Raw genomic sequence first — 16,941 nt, 5'->3', positions numbered from 1 at the left:
CACAGCTGTGGTGTGGAGCTGGGAGGGCAGGCAGGTTGGGGACAACCCCCCAAGTGTGCCTGGTGGCCTGAGACAACTCCATCCCTTGCGAAACCCCCTTCTGCCTTCTCTCCCCACCCTGGCAAACTGAGTTCCTGAGTCTGGGAACCCTCCTCCTTCTGCCGGGAGGCTGGGGTGAGAAATGATGTTTTTTTCCAAGCTGGAAGAGACAGAAAAGCTTCCTCCTTTGCCAAATTTCTCCCCAGCCATCTTCTGGTTCCCATTAAGGGTGAGAAGCAAACCCTCCAGCCCAGCTCTGCGCTCCTCCCACTGCAGCTCCCACAGGTCCTTGTCAACATCCCAGTTATAAAAATAATAATAATTAAAAAAAAAAAAAAAAAAAGAGAGAGAGAGAGAGAGAATTAAACCCACCCAGCTTGGCTGGCTGGGATGCAGGGGCCCGGCGGGTGGAAAACAACCTCCCCCTTGCTCTGCTCTTCCATCTTCCCCACGGAAACTTTTCAACTTGGGTTGCTGGCAGGAGCCGGGCTGATCCCAGCTGAATTCCTTCCACTTACCAGCAAATAAATAGCAGTTAAATGGAGGGAAAGAGAAAAACACCCTTTTTTAATTTTGTTTTTTTCAAAGGGAAAACAAAGAAGCCGAGGAGAACAAACAGAGACAAAATGTTGGGCTGGTCACAGGCTCAGGGAGATCTTTTTTCTCTCCCAGTTGGGTACTTGACAGCCTTCCCTTGCAGTTAATTAAGGGCTACTCAGAAAGAAAAATACTTCCAGCCCTTTGCCAGTCCTGAGCATTAAGGGGAAAGTCTCAAATCCAGGAGTCCTGGACACAGCTCCTCCACCCTGCCCAGAAACTTCAACCACCATTTTTTAGACAAATATTGTGCTGTTGCAGACCTCCCAGCCCTGGCTGGCTTCTGCCCAGCCTCTTCTCCAAACTCTCTGGTGAGGAGCATCTCCAACCTCCTCTAGACAAGGGCTGGACTTCTTTCACTCCAAGGATTTCTCCCAACCGAAGCAGCACTTTGCAACCTGCCCCTCACCAGGCTGGCAGAACAGTTCATGACATTTCTTGCAACTTTTTTGAGAGCTGAAGGTGGTCCTGGACCTTCCCTCCTCTACCAAGAACAACCCCAGGCCAGGCTAATTCTTTCTCCATCCTCTCCCAGTTGACCCAACCCTTCCTGAGTGTGTGGTGCTCAGGGAAGACACCTTCCCACATCCTCCTGGGGACCAAGCAATAATTCATTGTCCCCATCCAGAACAATGTCCTGTCACATCACACCCCAACAATTTGTAAAGACACCCCAAAAAAGCAGCCCACCCTGCAGGAGCCACCCCCCATGGCATTGTCACCCCAGCCCCATCTTGGGGTACCCCAATCCTGATGAGGTTGCAAGAAACATCCCCTGTGGTCCTCCCTGCAGCACCCAGGAGCTCTGCTGAGGATTCTCAACAACCCCCCAGCCTGTAAGCACCCCACAGACCCTCCCAGGCTCTTGGGGTGGGTACGGGGGCACCCTGAGCCTGGGGTGAGCACCCAGAATTGGGGAGCCTTGGGGTGGCAGCGATGCCTCTGCCCCCACCCCACTCCCCAGCAGAGCCACCCAATAGGATCAAAATATCTCAGTTATGTTCCTTGTTTGCTCACACCCAACAAGGCCCCAGTTTCCCTGAAGACAAAACCTGCCCAAGTCCAGACTGGAGACAGGGTGAGAAAAATGAAAGGGAAAAAAAAAAAAAAAAAAATCTGGGTGGCTGCTGCAGGTGTTTTGTGAAGGGAGGGCCCTCCCCAGGCTGCTTTTCAGGTAGTTTTGCCCCCCAGGCTTCATTCCTGAAGGAGGTGACACCTCCCTGCCATGGCTTCTTCCATCTGGTGGTGCTCAGCCCCACAAACCCTCCCATGGGTGACACGAGGTGACAATCACCATGGTTGGGGGATCCATCGGGGAGGCTCCGCCTTTGAGGGAGCAGCTTGAAAAGAAAAAAGCCAAAGAAATAGAGAAAAGCTGCTTGGGAGGAGGCTGAGCAGGGACCTTAGGTGGGCACCCACCCAGGGAGCATCCTGAGACCTGCAGCCACCCTGGTGCAAGATCTTGGGGCTCTTCTCCTGACAGCTACTGGGAAATTCTTTCCTCTTCTGCTGCTCTCCAGCATGGGGACACCGAGGCCTTTGGGAAGTCCTCCTGAAGCCTATGGTGAGGGGGGGGGGGGAAAAAATCCCCAAACAATGGGAGATGTGAGTATCCTCATTAAACCAAACACCCAGAGGCCAAAAGAGGGGTAAAATATCCATGTGATTTTAATCTCTTGGTGTTTCTTTACATTAAAGAGCACGTTTGAGAACACCTGGAGATCTCAAGAAAACAGAGTGGGCTGTAATTAAGCAAATCCGATAGCTAAAGGAAACTGAAGAAGAGTGAGATTTGGGGTTATTTTGTATTTTTTTTTCTCCCCTCCACACAAAGCAGGTTCTACTCCTTTGCCAACGAGCTGTTACTTTTGGCTGACCTGGTCTCATTTGAAAGTTTTCCAGATGCCGGGTGGCTTCGGCAGGGAAAGGGAAAGGCCAACCCTGCCCTTTGGTGCTCGGGGTGTGTGGAGAAAAGCCACGAGCAAGGCATCAAATCATTGAATTGTTTGGGTTGGAAAGGACCTTTAAGATCATCCAGTCCAACCATTAACCCAGCACTGCCAAGGCCACCACCAACCCACGTCCCTCAGCACCACACCTACATGGCTTTAGGTACCTCCAGGGATGATGGGGACTCCAACCCTGCCCTGGGCACTCTTTCCAGAAAGAAATTGTTCCCAATCTCCAACCTAAACCTCCCCTGGCACAACTTGAGGCCATTTCCTCTTGTCCCTTCCCTTGGGAGGAGACAGACACCTCACCTCAACCTCTTTCAAGGAGCTGTAGAGATCCAGAAGGTCTCCCCTCTGCCCCTTTGCTCCAGGCTGAATGCTCCCATGTCCCATTGTCCTTTCCTGGACACCTTCCAGACCCTCAATGTCCCTCTTGTCATCAGGGGTCCAGAACTGACCCCTGGAGTCAAGGGGGAACAATCCCTGCCCTGTTCCTGCTGGCCACACTCTTGCTGATAAAAGCCAGGATGCTGGTGGCCACCTTGGCCACCTGGGCACATTCAGGCTCATATTCAGCCAGCACCAGGGTTTCCTGTGGCCCACACTCTCCAGCCCAACATTTCCCGTTAGCATCCCAGGAACCCAGCCCCAAACCCTCCAGGTTTTCCTGACAGACCTCAAACGGGGCTCCAAAAGACATAATCCCTCTCAGATGTGCATAGATATGTCCCTGGGCACCTCTGGATACACACACATCTCCATATATATTAAAAAAAGTGACTCCCCAGGGCTTTAACCCCTGGGAGGCTGTGGGCAGAGCCAGGCTGAGGCTTCCCTGGAGCCACACAGTGTTTAATGAGACCAAGGGGACCTGGGGACAGGTGGTGCCACCCCAAGTGCCTCAGCAGCAAAGTGCTTTGAGACCTGGTGAAATATTAATGTGCTGCCCTGCAGAAAAGCAGTTCTTTTTTTTTTTTTTTTCTGAAATCAGAGTAAATCACAGGGAAGGTTTCTAGTGGTTACTGGGTAGGTTTTGCTCTGCTTACCAGCCAGGTTTAAACACCATCTGTCCCACCCTACTGGCCAAGGAGCCTCCTCTTCCTCCTCATGGGAATATTGGGCTTTGGGGTAGGGGTAAGAATCAACATTCCCCCTTTCCACAGGTGCCAGAGGGGGGTAACACTCACCACAATCCCTGGGCTTGGCTCCTGAGCTCCAACTTCTCTCACCCATGCCCAGGGGAAAAGGGAAGAGCAGGGACCAAGAAGTTTCAGCACGAGGAGCTGAAGTTTCCTGGGAACTTCAGGGTTCCCAGGGATGATTTTGGGGTGAGGAGGGATGTGAGAAGGCCCAGGATGCAAAAGTCTGAGTGTGGGGTGGATCTAACCCCACTGCTAACCCCAGCACTGGTCCATGGGGCTCTCCTGGAGGACACCAGTCACCTCATGATGGTGCTGGGGGGGGGCCTTGCCTATGGCTAAAAGAGTTGGGGTTGTTCAGTCTGGAGAAAAGAAGGTCCTGGGAGACCAAATTGTGACTTTTCAGTACCTAAAGGGGTCTGCAAGAAAGAAGGGGGAAAGCTTTTTAGCAGGGCCTGCAGTGAGGGGACAAGGGGTGATGGTTGTAAACTGAAAGAAGGGAGATTTAGATGGGACATTAGGAAGAATTTTTTTTACAGTGAGTATGGAGAGACACTGGCCCAGGTGGTCCAGAGAGGTGGCAGAAGCCCCAATCCCTAGAAACATTCAAGGTCAGGTTGGATGGGGTTCTGAACAACCTGTTCTAGTTGAATATGGCCCTGCTCTCTGCAGGGAGGTTGGACTGTATGAACTTTAAAGGCGCCTTCCAACCCAAACCCCTCTGTGGTTCTATGATTCTGTTTGCTGAAGCATCACCAGCTCCCAGGCAGAGCTCAGCAATGACCCCAGCACTGGGCTCACCCTTCTTGCAGGGCCAGGGAGCTCTGGGGCACACACAGATGGCGGCACCACAGAGGGACAGAGCAGGGCCAGGGGCTGGAAATCTGTGCCACATGCCAGCATCAAAGGGCAGAGCAGTGGGACCAGGGGTCTCACCATCCCAAAGGGCTCCAGAATCCCAACTGCTCCAGCTCATGGCAAAAGGTCAAATCCTTCCTGCTGGCCAAGGAGCAACTCTGGAATGGGGTCAGCAACCCACACCCAAGCCACAGCCAAGCAGCAACCACAGGTGACCAGAAGCTGAAATTCACCCCCCAGAAATAAATTACCTGTGCTGAGGCACTGACCCAGGGCAGATCCCCATGATCCAGATCCCCGTTGGCATCTTCCACTTGGTTTGACCCAACCCTGCAGCTTCAGTGTGTCCAGCAGCACAGGGGAGTGGGGTGATGGAGAAGCCAAATCCCCCCAGAGTTGGGGCTCAGGGGTTCCCACGCTGCTGCCATCAGGAGGGGCCTCAGTGGAGGGAGGAGCTGGGGATCCCACGGGGAGAAGCTGACTCCTGTCTCATTCCTGATGAGATTAATCCCAGCTGCTTCTCACCCAACCAGTTGGACCATGGGGCTGAGCCAAAACTGACTCATTCATAAGAAAATGGAAAAGGAGATGGACTCATCCCCAGCCCTGACTAAAGGGGAACCCAGCCAACAACCTGCTGCTCACACACTGGCTCCACCATCCTGCTTTTTTGGGGTCCCTTTCTTCCTCATTTTTCAATTTCTTTCCATCTCTCCATCTTTTTCCCTGATTCAAAGGCTGAGAACAACCCTGAGAGCTGAGTGGCCAGGGGACAGGAGAAAGGACCACATGCTGCAAAAAGCACCAGCCACCAAGAGCCAAACATCACCCAGCACTGCCTGGCATTTTGCAAGACCCAATTCCTCCTCCTTTGGCAGGGGAGGAACTATTAAAAACTCCCCAAGATGTTGCTGCTCATGCTGCTTGGCCTGACATCATCTCCCCACCAGCTTTTAGGGTTTTTCTTGACTTTTTTCCCCCTCCTTCCCTCTCCATTCCACAGTGAATCGGAGCAACCACCTTCCTTGAACAGAAAAACCCTGCTATAAAAACTGCTTTCTTGATTTTCTTTTTTTTTTTTTTTTTTTTTTTTTTTTTTTTCTGCAGGTTTTATTTCTTTTATGAGGCCAGCAGAGCACAAACCATGATTAGAGGATTGGGGGGAGGCTGCAGGCAGGGTGGTTGGGAAACTTGAGGTCCAGGGGGATGTCATCCCCAGGGAGAAAAACAAGCTCTAGAAATGTAGATAAGGGTTATTCCTGTCTCCAGGTGTAGTTTAGGCTGAGGCAGTGAGGGTTAAACAGACAGATACTGAGGTCAAATCAGGACTGTTTGGTTCAGGCTTTGGTTGCTGAGCTGAAGCAGGGCAGAGTTTAACAGCTTCAACAACAACAACAACAACAAAAGAATATCTGCAGTGATTTCTTTGCTTTGGGCAATGTATTTGATTTTACATGAAGCTCCCTTAATGTATGCAGATCCCAAAGACTCTGCAGCTCAAAGCTTGTGACATCCTCCCTTGTCCCCATGTGTCCTGAGATTTTATCTCATTGCCCTGAAGACACCAGGACAAGCCATAGAATCATGGAATCATCGAATCATTTTTGTTGGAAAAAAGATTTTTAAGATTGTTGAGTCCAACCATTAACCTGACTCCACCAAGCCTACTGCTAAAAATTATTATTTCTCACCAAGTCTTGGTGAGAAACCCACCTTGCACCAACCCAGACCCCCAAAATCCTCATTTTCAAGGTAGGAAATCCCCAGCCAGGCCAGTCTGGGCAGGAAAATGCCCCAAAATCCCAAGAGCAGGATCACAGAGCCACCTTGCTGGCCACAGGTTCCATGAGGAGAGTGGAAAACCAGATCCCCCAGGCTGGAGCTGAGCAGAGCTCTGGGTCCTGGGCTGATGCCCCACTCACCTCTCCCACACCAACCCCAACAAGTTGTCACCAAAGGAGTCACCAAATCCAACATTTTCCTTTGCCCACCTCGTAGCATTTCACATGCAACCCTAAGAGTGGAAAAGCCTCGTGGCAGGGCTTGAGGATGTCCCTGAGCAGGGGAGAACCTGCACTTGCAACCTGCCAACAGGAAAAAGCCACGAGGGATGGAACCAAGATGCAAGGGAAAAGCCATCTGGAAAGGGGTTGACCACATCCCTGGCCAGTTTCACCCTTTCCTGGGTTTTTTCACCAGCTGCAGGGGTGGTCAGCAAGGCTTCTGTTGGATGCTGGGTGTCCCAGTGAGCAGGAGACAAAGCAGGGTAGAGGCAGGAGGAGCCCTGGGAAGCTCTCACCCCTCCAGCAGCACTGAGTTTGAAAAGAGAAAAAAAACCCCAAAACCTACCCAAAAACCCAACCCAGCTGATAGTCACCCCCTGGCCGTGTCCTATCTCCCTCAAACACTGTAGTTATTACACCCTGCAATTAAGCCATAAAGCTCTAATTGCTTTATCTGATGGGGCCTGGCCTTTGCACTGGAGGTGGGTGGGGATTATGGGATGGATGGCATCACCCTCGGCATTTCGAAGCCACCCTGTCCAAAAACATCCCCCTGCTCAGCAAAAAGAGGGACACCCAGCACCTCCCCCCAAACCTGAGCCAGCAGCATCACCCCCATCCCTGCTCCCATCCCTCTGGCCCTGGGATGGGAGCCAGGCTGGATGTTGGTTCCTCTACCTGCTTCCCACCAGGGGATGGTCCAGGATGGAAGCACATGATAAAAAAAAAACCCAAAAAACCAGCAGCATTTAACCCACTGATCCCATGGAAAGGCAGAAAGAAGATGGTTGAGGGACCAAAGTGCAAAACCACATCACCAGCTGCTCCCCAGCCCTTCCCACATCCCTCCTTCAGCATCCCAGGAAGCAGCCAGGATGCCTTGGGAGCACCATTCAGTGCAGGACTCGGGACTCTCAGCCACACCAGGTGGGTTGGGGCACTGATTTTGGAGGAGATGACCCCAGTTCCCCATCCCAGCATCTCAGCCACCCCAAACACCTTGCAGACCACCTTGGTATTTTCATCCACACATCCAGCACCTCCAGAAGAGCTCTCACAGGTTACAATGTCCCTTCCAGCAAGACCAAGACCTGATTTATTTTGTTTGGGTGGGTTTTTTGTTGGGTTTTTCTTTTGAAGTTTGGTGTCCCCCACATCCTGATTCTTGCCATTTTTTCAAGTCTTTTCATATTTAACCTCAGCACCACTCCCAACCCCACCAGCTTTTGGTATTTACCAGCTTTGGGAAAGAACAACCAAAGCCCTCCCAAATCCCCCCTCCCCTTTCTTTCCTCCCCCTAAACTTATGACCAAATACCCCCCAATCCCTTTGGCCCGTGCCCTGCAACCCAGCCCAGAGGCCACGGTGATGGGCAGGGGGCTGGGGGGGGGGGGGGTGGTCCTGCAGTGCCCTCCCTGCCTCTATCCCCAGGGCTCCTGCCAGGGGCACAGCCACAAGAAAGGCCGATGCAAATCGCATCGTTAGCATTCTTTCCGTTTTAATAACCCAAGGTGTTACCAGCAACACTCTGAAATTGATTTTTATCTCCCCAGCGCCTTTTAAGAGCTCCAATTTGTTTTTCTTGGAGATCTCATTTGGTTTCATTAAAGCTGACACCGAAGAAGGGGGGGGGAAACAAAACCTAAAAAAAATTAAAAAGAAAGAAAGAAAAAAAAAGATACATTCTGGGTCCAGAACAAAAATATCCCATTTAACTACTCGGGTATTATTTGCTTGGAAACGTTTCTCCTTTTGACTTTAATTAAGCTCTCCCCAGGCTCAGGAGCTCGGCGTGCTTGGCTTGTGGGTGATTTTAATCCCAGACAAGCTCCCCCCGGTGCTCCCCACTTTCATTGCTTACCCAAACCTTAAGAAATAAATGTGGGTTTTTTGCTAAAACACACAGAGCAAGAGCTGGCCCACCCCCAGGAACCTCTTGGTGTTGCCTCCTCACCCAGCACACGTCCCCAGATGCCCGACTCGCTTGGCTGATAGACCCAAAAAGCAGATTTTTTCCCTCTTTTTTTTTTTTTTTTTTTTTTTTTTTTTTTTTTTTTTTTTAAATTGTTTCTACCATGGCAATGGTGGATATGGAACGAGGAGATCCATCTTTCATGTCCCAAACATGTCCCTGGCCATCAAAGCTGAGGAGCTCAGCCACGAGCCTCCTGCAAGCACTTCTCTAATATCAATAACTCCACAAATCTAGGAGCACTTTAGGATGACTGCAAAGTTGAACACACTAAAAGTTGGGAAATCCCAGGAGGGAGCTTGTCTGGGCATCATCTGGTGCATACCCATTAGGTAATTACAGCCAATCCTTAATCACAGATGATTTTTATTATTATTTCTATTATTTTTTTTTTCCCCCCAGCAGACCCGATTCAGAGAGCGCAGAGGAGGCACAGCCCTCACTCCACAATGTTTGCTTTCCAGTTTTCTTAAAGCTCCTGCTCCTTCTCTTGGGGTTTGGATAAAGTCTCTGGCTGAAATGCCTGACTCCTTGGCAAGCCCCAACATCCCCCAAGAGGGACAGATTTCACCTCCCTTTCGTGCACAGGATCTGCTGGCCAGCAGATTAAGGCCAAGAGCTTGAAACAAACCCCTTTGTTTTTGATGCCAGATGGCCAGCAAGGGGGATTTAGGAGGATGCCACTGGTGGCTGAGGGGTCCCTGTCCCAGCTGGTCCCTGGGGATGGGGTGATGGGTGGGTGCTCTGAGCCCATCCATGCTCTGCAAGATACAAACCCATCACTGAGCTGCTAAACCCAAACCCAAAGGCAAAGAAAAAACTAAAAATCCCAAAACAGGGAGAAAAACAAAAACAAAAACAGGGTCTGGTGAGCTCATCTCCTCCACCATAAAGTTCTGGAGACCAGATGGCTCCAAAGCCATGGTGTCAACCTCAAAATTATGCTTCCAACTCATGCCGAGGCCCTGCCTCCCCCAGCTCAGGGGATGCCCTGGAGGCACCTCTCCCATCGGGTGTATTTTTTTTTTATTATTTTTTTTTTTAGGGATCTACAAACAAAAGAGGGAGGGGAGGGGAGGGGGAGAGAAAAGAAGCCTGACAATCTTCTAACAGCTCCCAGGGCAAAGGAAGCCTGAAAATGTTCTAACAGCTCCCAGGGCTGTGCCACCTCGCGACGAAGCAGCGGCGGGAGCAGTGCTGCCCGGGGATGGGTGGTGGGGCAGGCAGGGTGCAGGCAGGGTGCAGGCAGGGGTGCAGGCAGGCAGCCCCATGTCCTGCCTGCCCCAGGAGCTGGCAGGACCTGTTGTGCGAGGTGCTGGGGAGAGGTGGGAATGGCTCGAGCCCGGTGAGCGTGTTACAGCAATTCCCGGCGCACGTCACGGGGGTTTTGCAACTGCCCCAACTCTCTTGGAGAAGCTGGGGAGGAGAGAGGAGGGGGGGGAAGAAGGGGGACAGAAATAAAACCTAGAACCAACCAAGCTCCCAGAACCCACAGAGAACCAAGAGATCCCCTCTCAAGGCAATGCCCAGCCCCACGTCCCTTCTTCAGGCCATTTCCCACCAAAAGGCAGCACCTCCTTCCCTTTGAAGGGGCAATAACGAAGCCTCTGAGGAAGAGGAAGGGAAAAGCCAAGAGATCCCCACTGGAATGGGTGTAGCAGTGGTTTTGCAGGTGGGTTATATTGGAGTATCCCAGGGGTGACCATTCCTTTTGGCCCTCACCCTGTTGGCAGAGGAGGGATGGTTACGCCATGGACACACCAGGACACAGAAAGGCTGGAAAAAAGAGACTCCCCAGGGAAAATGTTGGCTACAAGAGGTGGATGAAGGGCCACCAGCCCACTTGGGAAACATTGGCATCCTCCTCCATGCCCGGCCCGGCTTACAGGAAACCCCCATGAGGTCACCATCCAAAAAAAACCACCTTAAAACCTGAGCGGGAGTGACAGTGATATCTGGGGACAAGCCAGAAATTCCCAACGGCACCCAAATGCCAACCAAGAAGTGGGCGACCCCCTAAATCCTGGAGGTGGGTCAGCTGCTTTCAGCAAGGGGGGCACCAGCTCTGGGAGCCCACATGTGGGGTGCTGGGGTGAGACCTAGGGCCACCGGGCACCCACCCAAAGCCACCGAGGTCCCCATTGGGCTTTCACCCATCCCTACCAGTGTCACTTGGTCTGGTGGCACACGCGTCACGCCAGCCTGGCTGAGGGCCAAGGAGTCACTGGGATAAAAAAGCAAAAGGTTATCTGGTCCTATATCCAGATCTTGCAAGTCATCCAAATCCTACCCTGGGCACAGCAGGTGCTGGTGCCACCGTCTCCACTGGGAATTAACCCTGTTAGCATGGCAGAAGAAGGGCTTGTTTAGGGCCACCCACGATGTCCCCAGTGGGGAACTGTCCCCTCCACGTGCTACAGGACACAAAACCAGCCTTGGGATGGTGGAAACCCAGGTTGTTCCTCCTTCCCTAGAACCCCCACAAGGGATGCAGCAGCCCTGCTCCACATCCACCCAGCACGGGGGTCTCCATGGCACCCCCAGACTTTTGGCCTTCTCCACCACTCTCCTGACACCCCATGCGTGTGGTGCTGACAGGTGCCCACCCCACAAACGGGAATGGACCTCTGAACCACCAGATCCCTAACACGTGGGGTGAGGAGGAGGGATGGGAGCACAGGGAGGCGTGCCCTGGGGACACAAGGCCAGGTTGACAACAGCCCACGACCAGCTATGTGCAGCCGGACCGACGGCACCACGGCCAGGTCAGGGATGCCTTCCAGGCTACAGGGACTTTATTCCAACCTGATGGGTTATAGGTCGTGGGATGTCTCAACCACCCCAGCCTGAAGGGCAGAAACCACCTACCCAGGGTGTTTAAAGGGATAAAAGGTCGGGTTTGTCAAACTGCTTGGATTCTCACCCCCCCCAAAAAAAAAACCAGGCACTACAAAACTGGCTCCTTTACCGCTGAGCGGGAACCAAAACCCAACAACCTTCCATGCTAAAACCACAGCCCAAGGCCAGCAAGGTGAGAGGGTTCATCTGTTTGTTATAAAACCATCAAAAAAACCAACCCCAAACCAATTGCACCCCCTACACGTTGCCTCTTCTACTACAGCAAAGCTGCTACTACAGGAGCTGCCACACCAGACACACGACTGACACTGGAGCATCTCTTGGCTGGATGGTGAAGGACACTTAAAAAATAAATTAACCCCACTAACAATGGCAAGCGTGCTGGCTGAGAGGCCCCAGCAGGCTTTACAAACAAGAACCTTCCTTAGAAACAGCCCTCAGGCCTCTTAATAACCTTAATCACTTGCTGATGGCCTCAAGAACCAGGTTTAATGACAGGACTGTGTTGTGTTTGCTTTCCAGGCTGCTTTATCTCACCTTGCACTCAGCATCCCACTGCAGAAATCCCCAGAAGAGCTCCACAGTGCCCTTTGCTCCCCCCCCCAGCTAGCAGGATGGGTGACAAAAGGCTTTTGGGGAGCCCTTTTTGGGCAGTTTTACATCCTCGTCCAAGCTGATCCATATTTCCAGTATGGTTCATGCCCACACATCCCTCTGCAGGGCTGGATTATGGGCGGGGATGGCTGGAAACCTGGAGGGATGTGGAGAAGCCTCCCAGGGATCACCAAGGTCCACAGCACCCATCTTGTGAAACGAGGCCAGTGCAGCTCCTGGTTAATGAAATAAAAGTCCCAAATCCTGTGGTTTGGGTAAAGAGTGACACCACAGTGTCAGCTTGAAGAGATAAGAGGAAGAGGAACCTCCTGGGTGCCAGCACTGGGTGTGACACCCATGCCAGGTCTCAGGTATGTTCCTGGCTGCTTGACACTTTTAATATATGAGGCAAGTTGCCCTCACCCAACACCCAAACCGTAGTGCTGGGGTTCTCAGTCCAAAGATTCATCCACAGCTTCTCCTCCTGATCTCTTTACCACAACTATTTTGGTTTTGTTTTGTCGAAAGTGTTGTGTTTTTTTGGGTTTTTTCCCCCCCCCCAAACAACCTCATTCTCTCTTACCAAGGCCTCCAATCAAACCAGTGTTGGAGTAAAACCAACCTTTTCCAGCTAAGGCTCACCTGCCCTAAGGGTGGTGAATCAACTGCTCAGGGAGAACTCCCCACAGAAACAGATGGCGAATACCAAGGTAGAGATGCATTCAGTACACCTCAGCTTTGTGGGGACACCTATGAGTTAGGAGAAGCCCAGGGCCATGGGGCCCATGCCCAGGGTGCTTGGAGAGCAGCTGGACTACGAGGGGAGAAGCTGCTCCCGTGCCGCTGCACAAGGATGGGAGGATGCTGCCAAACACCACTGGGAGGAGCTGCACCCAAAACCAGAGCAGCTCCCATTCCCAGCAGCAGAAACATTAAATATTAAGCAAATTGAGTTAATCTGTACCCAGGATATTGACACAAAGCAGAGGAGGGGGGAAAGGAAATGATAAATAAGCACTTTTGAAAAAAAAGAAATAATAATAATAAAAAAAATCAATCTGCCTCTCCAAGCTGTCCCCCCAGTGCTTGCCAGACTGTCAAGCATCAAGGATGTGTTTGGAAGAACAAGATGTCACACTCCTGGCCCTCCAAAGCATCCTTTGGGTGGCTTGGTCACAGGTGAGACCTCCATGGCTGAAACCCCCAACCTTGGCTAAGGACAGAGACCTGGACAGGGCCAGGCTCATCCCACACTCACCTCTCCTGAGGCTGGGAGAGCATCCAAGCAACAGACATCGATTCCAGAAGGTCCATGTCCAGTTAATGCTTACCAGGATGCCTCTGCCACCCAAAGTGGCTTTTGGAGCTGAGGAAGATGAGCACCCTGGGACGGTTCCTCAGTCCCTCAGCTCAGCATCAGCCCACGCCTGGCAGTGCTGGCACCCGTGCAGCTGTGCCCCACACATCCCTCAGCGCAGGAACAAGCCTTGTACAACTGGAGGGAAATACCACCACTCCTCTCCCAGCAAACCATCAAGCATCACTCAACACCTCTCCAGCTGAGGAGACGGAGGTGGTTTTGGTTTGTTTTGATTTTTTTTTTTTTTTTTTTTTTTTTCACTTTCCACCCCCTGGCCGAGCGCTCACATGGCTATTTATTTATTTATTTTCCATTTTCAATCCTCCACTCCCTCCCCAAAAGAAAACAAACCTGAAAGCACAGAATGTGCCCGCAGAAGCCCCCAGCAGCTCTGGCATCCCGCAGCGAACGGCCACGCGGTGGTCCCGGTGGCCGGGCCGCCGCTGCTTGTTGACACACGCGGCGCAGTATATTTCCTTAAAGCCCGGAGCCTATGTGTTCTACGAGGTCTTGAGCAGAGGGTTTGTTTGCAAAGCCTGACCCCAAAGCTGAACTCCGCGGATCCTGCGTTTCCCCGAGATCAAACGCGAGAAAACGTGACCAATGCAAACAAGAAATAAACCTCGGTAATTATAGCCCCGCGCTGGGGCGGCTATTGTTTAGTGCAGACGAGTACCTGCTCCGGCATAAACAGAACCCTATTTTTAAAGGGCCTGCCGGACCGCCTTCCAACACCGCTCCCCGTTTTGCCTCCGAATGAATCCCTTCTTTTGATCCCAACCCACCTTCCCGGGGAGGTTTCGGAGCCAAAGGGCCGAGCGAGGCGGCCGCGTCCTCGGTGTCCGCGTGTGCGCCGCGTCCCTTCCCCCATCTCCCCCCCGAGCCGCTCCCGGATGGAGGGGGACGAGGGGGACCCCATGGGTTTGGCTGTTGCTCGCAGCCGGCAGGAACAGACGGAGGCCGGAGGACGAACAGCCGGGCAGCCCCCAGCCTTTTCAGGAAGGCCGTATCACTTCGCGCTCGGAAAGGAGCTACACTATTTTCCTGATTATGTTTGCACGCAAACGAGCGCCGCGGGGAAATTATGCAACCCGGGGAAGGGAGGGAAGGGAGGGAAGGCTGGAGGGGGGCCCCACGCTGCACCCCAGCTGCCCGCAGCTGCAGCCTCCCCTGAGGTACCACGGATGGCTTCCATCACCGGCACCTCCTGCCGCCGCCGGCCACCCCGCACCCCAGAGGCGGCACCCAGCCACGGCGCGGGGCTTAGGAACGACCTCCTCGTTAAGAACCCGGACCAAAAATGCATATATTCGTCACCCAGGCAATTTAATTACCGAGCCCAGCTTCACCTCCCACACCCACACGCTTTGCTTTTTTCAAGGCCTCTGCACGGTCACAGCCATAAATAAAGAGATGGCAGAAGAGAGAGGCAGATGCTGGCTCCTGCAACCTCCCTTCTTGGGTATGGAGCCTTTAAACCACCAGAACTCGCGGGATTTAATTTCTTTTGTTACCGCTTCTGCCTTCAAGAGCTCTGCCTTAGGCTTTCTAGATAGGATCAGAGGGAGCAGGAAACAGAGATGAGCTTCCTGGGCAGCATCACACTGCCGCACACTCCTCCAGAACCATCAGTCACCCTAATTACAACCGGCCACACGTCCGCAGCTCTCTGCGGCGCTCTGTTACTGCCCATAATTACAGGATGGCACCAGTTCTCCCCAGTTAATTTGTGTCCTGTCGATGCAGTGCATCCCGTAACGTGGTTCATCCCGCCACGCTCCTCACAGGGATCCCCAGCCAGCTCAGCAGAGGGACCACGGGCACCACTGCTCCATCAAATAAGACTTTGGGGTCCTCACGCTCCCGCTCCCACTCCCCACTGCCTGTCTCCACAGCACATTCCCACTTTGGTTTCCAACTGTTTCCCACATCCCAGCCAGAGTCAGGACAACACCACAAGTAGGTTCCCTCAGCGCCAAGTGCTTGTCTCTGCCCACCACATCAAAGCAAGGTGGCCCATGGGTGTCCATGGCAGGGATGGGTGTGATCTGCTCAGGAAGGACGCAGCAGAACCTGGGACAAGGCTGAGCCTACCAACACCAGTATCTATCACCGACCCACTGGGACCAACACCCCATGGGGCTGGTGTCCCCTTGCCAAGTCAAGTTCAACAGCAGTGTCTCTGCAGCCAGAAACGTCCCTTTTCCCTGCATGAATGCTACTTAGTCTCAAGTCTGTAGGTCCTACCAAAACACACATCTGGGTGCAGTTTGTTTAGTCTCGATTCTGTAGGTCCTACCAAAATACACATCTGGGTGCAGCTTGTGGGGTTTGCTGGTAAGGGGTGGCAGCTACTCGAGACCCCGCGTTGCCTTCGCTGTGACCTGGTGCCAGACCTGCCCAGCCTGGGCTTTCCCACCCAATGGATCCGACAGGGAGGAAGGGTGGTGGTAGGACAGATGCTCTCCTGTGGTTACCCCCGAGACAGCAGATGAAGCAGACAGACAACACGAAAACCCCCTCCACCTAACAAACCAACAGTCACAAGAAAACCCCCAAGAGGGGGGTGGCTCACATACAACAGCTGATTCCCCAGCTTTCCTCTCCTCACTCCAAAACACACCGGGCAGGGACGAACTCTGGGCAAGCTTTCCCAATGAATTACTTTTCATTGAGTACCCAGGAGCTTAGAAACACATGATGCTGCTGGAGATAAATATAGCCACCACTACAAGGATCGAAAGGAGGGAGGGCGTGTGCGGGGAATAATCACGGTTCAATGCATCCGACAAGGAGCTTCCAGCCCCGCAGCCTCCTCGGTGAGCTCCGGGAGGCTGAACCGGCACCTTCCCTCCATCCGAACCCCCGACCAAAACCCCGGTTCCCCCCGGGGCTGCCAACTCCGCTTCAGCGAGCCCCCATCGGCGACTCGGGCAACCCCTTTCGCTGGGCTCGGGAGAGAGGGGCCGGGGATCCTGGTTACCTGTTTTAAACTCCAACGCGGGGTCGTTCTCCCCTTCCCCCAGGTCGTTCTGCAGCATCATGTAGAGGATCCCGAAGGAATTATGGATGCCGAAGATGGAACCGTTGCACCAAGCGGCGGCGAAGACCACCACCCAGCCGAAACCACCTTCGGGGGGCTGGAAGGGAGCAGCAGCAGGAGCAGCAGCAGCAGGAGCGGCGGCTCCGCTCGATCCCCGCTCGGCGTCGGCCCCAACCCCGCTTCCCGATTCTCCCTCGCTCGCCCCCGGCTCCTTCTCCTCCCGCTGCGCCATCGCGGCCGCGCTCCGGCCGCCGCCCGCCGCCCGACTGCCCCGCAGCCGGTCCCACATGCCCGCCGCCCCCCCCGGCCGGCCCCCCCGCCCGCCCCCTCCTGCCGCAGCCTCACTCCCCGCCTCCCCTCCACCGCCTCCATCCTCCTCCTCCTCCTCCTCCTCCTCCTCCTCCATCGCGCCGCTCGCCCCCCCCACTCCCTACCTGCGGCGGGGGGGAGCCGCCTGCCTACCCCATCCACACACCTCCTTAAACCCTTTCTTCCCCCCCCCCCGCCCCAGGTCTGGCCACTGG

General features: G+C 53.5%; 1 protein-coding gene across 1 annotated transcript in view; it reads right to left on the bottom strand.

Annotated features, from left to right (window-relative positions):
* Positions 1 to 16,706, bottom strand: part of SLC16A2 (solute carrier family 16 member 2) — a 33,764-nt gene extending 17,058 nt beyond the window's left edge. The window contains 1 exon segment of the mRNA XM_030449064.1: positions 16,358 to 16,706. Within this exon segment, the coding sequence (XP_030304924.1) occupies positions 16,358 to 16,706 (349 nt within the window).
* Positions 16,707 to 16,941: the final 235 nt, after the last annotated feature.

The sequence above is a fragment of the Calypte anna genome, chromosome 4 (genome assembly GCF_003957555.1).
Source record: "Calypte anna isolate BGI_N300 chromosome 4, bCalAnn1_v1.p, whole genome shotgun sequence".
In the NCBI taxonomy this organism is placed as follows: domain Eukaryota; kingdom Metazoa; phylum Chordata; class Aves; order Apodiformes; family Trochilidae; genus Calypte; species Calypte anna.
Note: the sequence above shows the minus strand (reverse complement) of the source record. Positions and strands in the feature narration are given on the sequence as shown.